Genomic DNA, 9403 nt, shown 5'->3' with positions numbered 1-9403 from the left:
AGTGTTTTTATTTTCAGGTTATTTGGTAATTGAAGTTTCAAGTTCTGGTTAACAGGATGGCTTCATTTGAAGAAAATGATGTTAAGAGTGAGTGCACTCCGCCCTTCTATTCTCATAATCGTAGGTTTTCTTATTTGCTGTAATCCTGTAATGATGTTTTTGAAATGGTTCTTCCATATGGTCGAAGTACCATACTGAGTGTTCTGATTTGCATTAAGTGCATATTTTTGTTCCTATACATGTTAGAAGTTTTATGATCACCTAGGTAATATTTCTTTAATTGTTGTTATTTCTTATTCTATCTTTTTAATCAAAGAATTGGTCGATCAATTTGCTTCCATTGAAGATCGTACAAACTTGTCTCTGTTTATATTTTAGCCTTGATGCAGTATGTTTTGCCTTTCTTTATCTGCATCACGGTGGTGTAGTATATATTGAAAAATTCAACTGCTGGTTCCGGTGGCAGAGCCAAGAATTTTAATGAGGAGATTAAGAAAATGAAGAATTTCTCACACGGGAAGATTGTACAAACTTGTTTCTGTTTATAGTTTAGCCTTGATGCAGTATGTTTTTGCTTTTCTTTATCTGCATCATGGTGATGTAGTATATAATGAAAAATTCAACTGCTGGTTCCAGTGGCGGAGCGAAGAATTTTAATAAGTAGATTAAAAAAAATGAAGTTTTGCACACGGGATTCGAACCTTCAGCTGGAACAATTTCTGAAGCACTTTTTCCACTACAACGAAAGCTTCCTTTATGACAAGGGAATTCAAAAGATTATATATATACAAAATAAGTGTTTTTGTTCTATTTGCAGTAACTTCTTGATGATGGGGATTCAATTGATTCCCCTTCACTGGTTGTGGCTCCGCCACTGGCAGGTTCTGTCATGTATATTATGGCTGTATGATATCGAATCTCATTATCGAACACTTTACACTCTACGAGCTTTGTAACTGCTGCTTTACAAATTCACCATGATGCTGATTGGTGCAGGCTTGCTTGATGGATTTCTTCTTATTTCTTTCTTCATTTTGCATGAGATGTTAATACACTGTTGTTTTGCAGATCAAATATTATACGTACATTAACTTTCCCGAATTATGATCTCTCTTTTTCCTATCTCTATCCCAATGAGCCGAAAGTAAAAGCTCTTATTTTCTGTCGAGTAACAGTCATAGTGGGAGCTTTTGGAGATCTAGATGGTCAAGAGCTTAGGAAGAGGGAAGAACAAGGAAGAAGATCTTACTTAAAAGAAGACGACTCCAAAAGAAAGTCAAAACGGGGAATAGGATGCCTTAAAGGTGAGTTTGAACAATTTATAGAAGTTCCCCCAAAATTGGCAGTAATCAGTCCCTGTCTAATAGCAATTTCACTCATCAGCAGTGAACAACATCCATTTCTTAAATAGTGGATAAAGTTTTTATCTTAAAATCTGCAAGTAGTGTTACCAGTAATGAATCCTAAAGCATCTCCAGTACGTTTTATTTGATCTTGCTTCTGTTATTGATTTGATTTCAAACTTACACCAAAGTATATGGCTTTCTGGTCATTCAATTTTGCTGCAGAACACTTAAGTGAAGCGGTTGGCTCTTTTCTGGACATTTGAAAGTTGAACGGCATATGTTTTTCAGGACACCGTTGAAAAAAATTATGTTTGCAGAGATTTTGACATAGCAGTTCCATATGCATAGTTCTTCAATGATAGGAAATCAAAATCTTCATTCTCATCTACGATCTGAAATTGTATAATGGTTCCCGAGAACGATAAGCATGGATTTACTAATGAGTGTTCTATGGTCAAGAATAATTAGTAAACTACACTGTTGAATACAATAAGTAAAGTATAAAATTCTTGAGCTCACCACGTAAACTTATCAAATTTTAATTTGCGGAATGTAGACCTTTTTAACTAATTATATAAGTTTCTTTCCTTGGATGTGCTGGGATTAATCTTATCTCCCCTAAGTAAAGCCTAATTGTCAAAAGTGACATTGCTTAAAAAAAGGGTATGCCTTGGGATCATCTGGTGCTCTAGTGTCATATTTTGTTATGGAAACTTCTCAAGAAGTCATATTGCACTGTGTTAAAGTCTTGTATCTTTTCTTGAATATGATTTTACATACCATATCGTTAAACAATCTCCTCACTGTTCTGAATCAACTGAAACTTACGGTGGTTTCATGGCTGATTTAATATGCTGTGACAATGTTGCCTTATTTGCTGCCTCAAGTTCTTATTTTCTCTGACATGTGACAGAGATTGGGCTAGGATTGATTGGATTTGGTGTAATGTTTACTCTGGTCGGAGTGTTTCTCTTCTATGACAGGAGTTTCGTTGCCATTGGGAATGTGAGCTTTTCTTTCTCGCGATCTGATCACCATTTTGTAGTTGTCCTTGTGTCCTTTAGTATGTTTATTTGCATAATCCTCAACGATGCTTTCTTGTGTAATTAGATCCTCTTTCTGTCTGGAGTGACCTTAACCACTGGAGTGATGTCTACTCTGCAATTTTTCATGAAACGGCGAAATTTTAAGGTTCCACATTGCCTCTCCATGTCGCAATTCATCCTTTGATTTTGCTCTTACCTTTTTCCCCTTGCCGATCCCCTTGTTCATATGCCAAACTTTAATTATTTGATAGGGTTCTGCCTCCTTTTCTGTTGGTTTCTTCCTCATTATGATGGGATGGCCTGTGCTAGGCTTGATTGGAGAGATCTATGGTCTTTTTTTGTTGTTCAGGTAAAACCTATTTCTTGCATCCTTGTGACTCACTAAGAATAAACCTTGTTCGCTAATAAGGCGCACTATATAATGCAGTGGTTTTTGGCCCGCATTTGCTGTTTTCCTAAGGAAGTTACCTATCATCGGTGGATTGTTTCGCCAATCATCTGTATCATCGGTATGTTTTATATGTATTTTCTGCAGTAGCATTAAAAGTTAGGTGCGATGCATCTTATTGTGGTTGTCAACTAGTTGCGCTGTAAGGAAATTTGTGCCTTTGTTGGCTTCCTGAAATCCAATTCTGATAGTTCATAGATTAAGAGTATAGAGAAGTTACTGTCGACTGATTTTCTATTTGCAGCTTCCAATTGTCTTATTAACAGATGTTAGGCTTTAAGAATCTTTGCTCTGTGTGTTTACACTGTCAGAAGCAAAGCGTTGCATGTTCATTAACGGGCAAAGCATTTCGGAAATTGAAGCTAAGAACTGTTTCCTTATGTTTGTGCAGCTCTTTCAACGTAATTACAGGGTTAACATGGGCAAACGAATCGCCGTTTGAGGACTGTAGCTTAACAGTAAATGAATTCTGAAACCAGAAAGCTTTACAATGAGAAGCATCTGATCAATCAAAGTTCTAATGAACCTGGCTCATAGTCACTACTGACTTTGTTGAACAATGAAAATATTATGCAGGATATGTACATACTTCTTTGCTGCTAAAGTTTGAAACTTTAGCTTGTGGATAAAACATTAGTTGTCAAATTGAGTATGTGATATTGTATGTGTAGTACTTGTATCAGTCAATGATGTTCGGAAGCAAACAAAAGGGAGCCATATAGGACAGCACATACAAAAGGGAGCCAATTTTGTGATCAAGTCAATTTGGTTTATATCTTCCCTTTATTTCTCTCATTTAGCTTTGACGTGGAATGAGCTCTGTTGTCGAATTTGGTTCCAGCAAAAGTTTACAGTTTTGTGTCATAGCTGAAAGCCTTTCCCATAATAAGTCTTGAGTTCAATTCTCATTGTCTCCCTCCTTTTCCCCTTGCCTTATCATCCCACACAGTAGAAAGAAGTTGAGTTCCGAGATTATTTAAATGAATGTGTGAAACATAGATATAAAAGGTCTTCTTTATTTTCTCGAAATAGGAATAGTAGCGCGAAACCTTAGCCAAAACTAATCCAAACACACTTTTTACAATTTGTTTTTGGAGAAAATGCAAGTTTTAATGAGTTATTTTTTCTAGCTTCCTTTAGACAAAATTTTGAATATCACTTGGAGGTGGATTAGGTTTTGAATCAGCAGGGAATTTCCTTTCATTTAATTTAAGATAACTTGACAAAAATATAAATTGAGTTTTCATGTAACTTCTCTTTAAAAAAGTAATCACTGAATAAGATTTGACTAAAAGAAAAATAGAAGTATAAAAAGAAGAATATAAAGTACACAAATGAACATGAGAATAGCAAATTCTTATTAGTAACTTCATATTCAACATATATTATTACGTTATTAACAATAAAAGAACAATTTAAAGAGTGAAACTATTTAAAATCGTAAAATAATTTTATTAAGTGATCTGGAATATCCATTTCGAAAATTTACAAGCCTTTGAGAAATACGAGGATATTCGTAGATACACAAGTCCCTTTTTATTTTATTTATTTTTACTAGTAGTCTAATTCAACACTTGTTTCAGTCGCAACAAAGCTAAACAGAAGAGGTATACCAACAAAGAAAAACGAGAACAACAACAAAAATGGCGTCGGCGTTGAGATCTGCTATACTCCGACACATCCGTGTTCCTGCAGCCCAATCCCTATCTTCAAATGGATCTAGGCTAACAGCTGTCAGATTGATGTCATCACACGATGACCATATCACCAAAGATGAAGTCATCAACAGAGTCCTTGATGTCATCAAATGCTACCCTAAAATCGACCCTTCCAAGGTCTTTTCTCTTATGGAAGTCATTTATTTTTATTTGCTTGATATATGCATTTGACGAATTGAATTAGATCTGAGAAATCCGACTGCAAGTTCAATCAATGCTCTATTTGCTTCGTAGTCGTAATGCGAGTTGATTTGGGTAATTAGGGTTTCGTTTAGCTATAAGCTTCTTTTTTAGCTTCGAGAATCCGTGAAAATAGCTACTCCCTCCGTTCCCAAATATTATTTTAGTTACTATTTTGACTGTCAAATGATATTTTCTTTCACCATAATTTTTTCAAATTTTTTGAGCTGTTAACTATTGTATTTTTATCTAGTTTCTAAATATGTAAATTAAAGATTCTATGTCCGAATTCACGTTGAACTATAGTTAGTTTGACTCTCGTAATCTGAAACATGGCAATCTTTTTGGGACGGAGGGAATATATGTTTATCAAAATGAATGATATGGGTATCTATTTACAAGGCATGAACAAAGTTAAAAGAAATTTGGTATATGTTACATGTTATCAAATGGTATGGTTACCTATTTGATGCCAAAAAGAGATTATATAGGTATTGGTTTATGCCAATAACAACATTGATCTGAAGCTAATTGGGTCACCTATATGAATCCACACTGTCATATTTATCAACTTATATAGCTACTACTCACCCAGTACAAAAATTAAAGGAGAACATAGAAAGAAAATATTGGTATCCATGGCAATTTTAGTGTAACATTGTCATTCAAAATGCTTAATTGTGTGATCTTTGTCTGGGTAGCTTGATAATTGAATTAGAAGTTGCTCCCATTTTTCTTATTTTTCCCGTTTCCTGTAGGGTTGATGGCAAATGTTTATTCGTAGCTGTAGGTGACATTAAGACTGGAAAACAAGTAACTGAGAATTTTCTCTAGTCACCTGCTGAATGCTATGTTTTGAACTTAATTTTGGAATTATTTACTCTTGATGAATATCAATCAAACTTAGGGTAGTTTGATTCTGTAGAAGAGAAGTCATCTATCTATTAGACTATCTTTGCATTGTGTTAGGTTATGAGACCCAGTGTTATCAAAAGCGAAAAGCGCAAAAAACTCTAAGGTCAACTGGGGCTTTAAGCGCAAATAAAGCGTGGGCTTTAATGAAAAAAAGCGCAATGGTGCAAAAAATACAAATATATATATGTTTAGTCCAAGATTGATAATAATAATAAGCATAAATAACAAATATATGGACAAAGAAATTGTAAAAATATTAAGATAAAGTGAAATATCAATCATCTAGTGTCACCTCTCCAAGAGAGGCTCATTGGCAAGGAAAAGTATGTCTTAGAGCCTTGATGATGACACTGAAGCCCACATAAAGCGAGGCTAAGCGGTCAACATGTTTTGAGCCTCGCTTCAGGGCTTAAGCGCGCTCCGTTGATAACACTGATGAGACCCTTAGCTGCCCGTTCATGTTCAAGATAAATCAATTAATTGGTTTAATGAACGAAATTAAGGGGAAATGTAGGTTTATAAGTTAAAAAAGAAGAAGGTAGAATTAAGAATAGAGGATGCACATGAATCTCATAGTATCACCAACCAGGAAAGTCTCCACAACAAAGTTTTTTTTAAGTATATTTAAGATTATATTTGGGAACAAATTGTAGAGAATAGGAAATATTTTAGGGCCCAATGGACTATAATTTTGGTCAATGAAGGTTGTTCTATTAGAAAATATATATCTGAAACAGGAATATGATGCTTTTAGAGCTCCATTGTAAGATGTATTGGGATAAATGTCTGTCGAGGACTCCAAAATTAGGTGCAGGGATATTCCAGCAGGCATTTATATGTGCTGCCTCAATCCCATGATATCGAATTTTATTCTACTGCTTTCCTTGTGGGCTTGTTAAGTTTGTTACTTACTGGAAAATGCTGTTGCTGGCCATCATTTCACCCTCGCAAGATGGACTACGTCAAGTTGGTTCAGTAGAATTGCACCCTTGGTTTGGCAGCTGTTGTTGTAGTCTTGTTGAATGTCTCTTGGTGCTAATAGAAACGACGTCTGCGGTCAGTCTCTACCTGATAATAGAAGCTTATAATAAAGAAGTAGAATACTAGTTTGATATTGGAAGAATTTTGAGGAAGTGACAGTGAGTATATTGTTTGTAGTGGTATTGAGCGTAGGTGAGGGGACAGAGAAGGGGCAAGCTTTGGGGTCCATATGATGAAGGATAGAGATAAAAAGGAAGGAAGGGAATCTTGGGAGTGCAAGGATGCGTTTGGCAGATTGGTAGGGTCGTGACGAGAGTGGAGAAGTGGGCAGAGGTGCAGCTTCATTACAAGTGACTTCTCTCTCTCTCTCTTTAGAAGGGTCTTCTTCTCAAAAGACAAAAGTAAACAAAAAATAGAAGAAAGCCAAACTATTACCATATAGTTTCTTCAAATTCTAAGCTAAAAAGAATGGATATAAGATGTTTCCTGTTACCGAAAGAGCATCAACTTTATAGTACCAGTTTCAAAAAAAAAAAAAAAAAAAAAAAAAAAGAACATCAACTTTGTAATATTAATATCCTAATCACTGTTATAAGTTACTTGTTCTGCATAAGAATCCAGCAAGTGTTGGGCATAGTGTCTTACCCTAGAGGTGCTAGATCCTAAATATTAGTATGACACTTATCTATATTTTTTGGATTTCATAGGTATGGAAACTTTAACGTGAAGTAGTCATGAAACAGCTGTTTATGATTTGATGGAGTATATCCTGTAGAAAAGAGAGAACAAATAGCAATCTGCAAGGGGAAGACATCCTTTCTGGAGGTTGTCTTCAACTGAAAGTGATCTTGCTTCTGCGACACAAATTTGACATATGTAAACTACAGTATGAATTGCCTTGGACTTCTTTGTTTGAGAGAACCAAATTGTTTGCTGTATTTTGCTGTAGATGACTTGCTTATTAGGGACAAAATATGCACCTAACTAAATTTAACATAAATATAGCCTTTTAGGTTATAATCATTCTATCTCTTTTCTGTTCTTGCCTGCATAAATGTAGTTAACCAAGTATATGCCAACAGGTGTTTCACTTAGGTGTTTGCGATTCCTCTTGCACTGGCCTTTCAGTGTGATGATGGACTATGCACAATAGTCAAGTTTACATGCAAGCTTTCGGAATAGATAAAGAGAATAGGCTAATGTAGCTTCTTCTTTTCGACGATGATGTCACACATCGTATTGGTGCAGGGTGGATGAAATGGAGGCTCGCTTTCGGAGTGTTGTGTGACAAGAAAGTGCCATTAAAACTTAAGGGCAAGTTCTACAAAGTGGTGGTTAGACCGACTTTGTTGTACGGGGCAGAGTGTTGGCCAGTCAAGAACTCTCATGTGCAAAAGATGAAAGTCGCAAAAATGAGAATGCTGCGGTGGATGTGTGGGCACACTAGGAGAGATAGGATTAGGAATGAAGACATCCGGGACAAGGTGGGAGTGGCATCGGTGGAGGACAAGATGCGGGAAGCGAGGTTGAGATGGCTTGGGCATGTGAAGAGGAGAGACACAGATGCCTCAGTGCGGAGGTGTGAGAGGTTGGTTATGGAAGGTTTCAGGAGAGGTAGAGGTAGGCCAAAGAAGTATGAGGGAGCAGGACATGGCGCAATTTCAGCTTATCGAGGACATGACCTTAGATAGGAGGTTGTGGAGGACTCAGATTAGGATAGAAGGCTAGTAGATAGTCTCGCTTATTCTTTCGCACTAGTAGTCGTAGTCTCCCTTTGATTTTTGCTTATATTTGCTGGGTCTTGTCTTTCCAAGTTGTTTTATCATGACTTTCTCGCACTTGTTATTTCTCATTTTCGCATTGCTTTGATATGCTTGTCCTTATCTGACTACTTTGTCTTGTTTTCTCTTGAGCCGAGGGTCTTTCGGAAACAGCCTCCCTACCTTCCAAGGTGGGGGTAAGGTATGCGTACACTTTACCTTCCCCAGACCCCACATTGTGGGATTCCACTGGGTATGTTGTTGTTCTTCTTCTTCTCGTTAAAAAGGAGAAGTGACATGCCAGTAGACAACTGAGTCAACCAGATGTAGGTTGAGAATTTGATTATAGTGAAATCCACCCACCTCTCTCCCAAAAACGACACTTTATCTCTTTCTCTATCGCCAGTTGGTTTTGTCACAGAAATAGTGTCAAAAGAGGTAACGTTGTTGATATATTCTGTTGGTAGCGTTTGTTGACTTAATTGATTCGGTTCAAATGCAATTATCTCTTTCCGTCTTTCCTTTGTTTGGACAGTACATAAACTGGTGGTAAAATAAAAGGCTTGAAAAAGTAAGTGGATAGTCTTTCATTATGCCAGCAGTCATTATGTGTGTTTTATGGTTAATGGTTATATTTTATACAGGTGACCCCTGAAGTCCACTTTGAGAAGGATTTGGGCTTGGACAGCTTAGATACAGTAGAGATTGTAATGGCTTTGGAGGAAGAGTTCAAGCTGGAGATTCCAGACAAGGAAGCTGTCAGAATAGAGTCCTGTGAACAGGCAATTGAGTACATTTATAATCACCCAATGTCGAGTTAGACTCAATGCATCTTTGTTGGTTTGAATTTGTTCATCATAATCAAAGGTACACTTGGCCCTTGTCATTTGACTAGTTCAAGGTTGTAGGATTCTGATCCTCTTTGACAGGCAATAATCAGACTTTTAAAGACAAGTCGCGCGAGCTTTTCCCATTGAGGATTATATCATCCTTTTGTTGCCTTTCTTGA

The 9403-nt window shown here is 36.5% G+C and overlaps 2 protein-coding genes across 2 annotated transcripts; both read left to right on the top strand.

The window, feature by feature from the left end:
• Window positions 1-2877, top strand: LOC132600075 (vesicle transport protein GOT1-like). The gene is made up of 5 exons (XM_060313202.1): window positions 1-87; window positions 1176-1304; window positions 2260-2351; window positions 2457-2537; window positions 2644-2877. The coding sequence occupies exons 1-5, from the start codon at window positions 57-59 to the stop codon at window positions 2743-2745; spliced, it is 435 nt and encodes a 144-aa protein (XP_060169185.1). The 5' UTR covers window positions 1-56; the 3' UTR covers window positions 2746-2877.
• Window positions 2878-4387: 1510 nt separating this feature from the next.
• Window positions 4388-9348, top strand: LOC132645849 (acyl carrier protein 1, mitochondrial). Its single transcript, XM_060363085.1, has 2 exons — window positions 4388-4675; window positions 9039-9348. Exons 1-2 carry the CDS (start codon window positions 4484-4486, stop codon window positions 9213-9215), a joined length of 369 nt encoding a protein of 122 aa, XP_060219068.1. The 5' UTR covers window positions 4388-4483; the 3' UTR covers window positions 9216-9348.
• Window positions 9349-9403: the final 55 nt, after the last annotated feature.

The sequence above is a fragment of the Lycium barbarum genome, chromosome 6 (genome assembly GCF_019175385.1).
Source record: "Lycium barbarum isolate Lr01 chromosome 6, ASM1917538v2, whole genome shotgun sequence".
Classification (NCBI taxonomy): domain Eukaryota; kingdom Viridiplantae; phylum Streptophyta; class Magnoliopsida; order Solanales; family Solanaceae; genus Lycium; species Lycium barbarum.
Note: the sequence above shows the minus strand (reverse complement) of the source record. Positions and strands in the feature narration are given on the sequence as shown.

Excerpts from the sequence above, each read along its gene's own strand:
- LOC132600075 (XM_060313202.1), top strand. The coding sequence starts at position 57 with ATGGCTTCATTTGAAGAAAATGATGTTAAGA. Across the intron at positions 1,305-2,259 it reads GGGAATAGGATGCCTTAAAG|AGATTGGGCTAGGATTGATT; the intron begins GTGAGTTTGAAC and ends GACATGTGACAG. Across the intron at positions 2,352-2,456 it reads GTTTCGTTGCCATTGGGAAT|ATCCTCTTTCTGTCTGGAGT; the intron begins GTGAGCTTTTCT and ends TTGTGTAATTAG.
- LOC132645849 (XM_060363085.1), top strand. The coding sequence starts at position 4,484 with ATGGCGTCGGCGTTGAGATCTGCTATACTCCGACACATCCGTGTTCCT. Across the intron at positions 4,676-9,038 it reads CTAAAATCGACCCTTCCAAG|GTGACCCCTGAAGTCCACTT; the intron begins GTCTTTTCTCTT and ends TATTTTATACAG.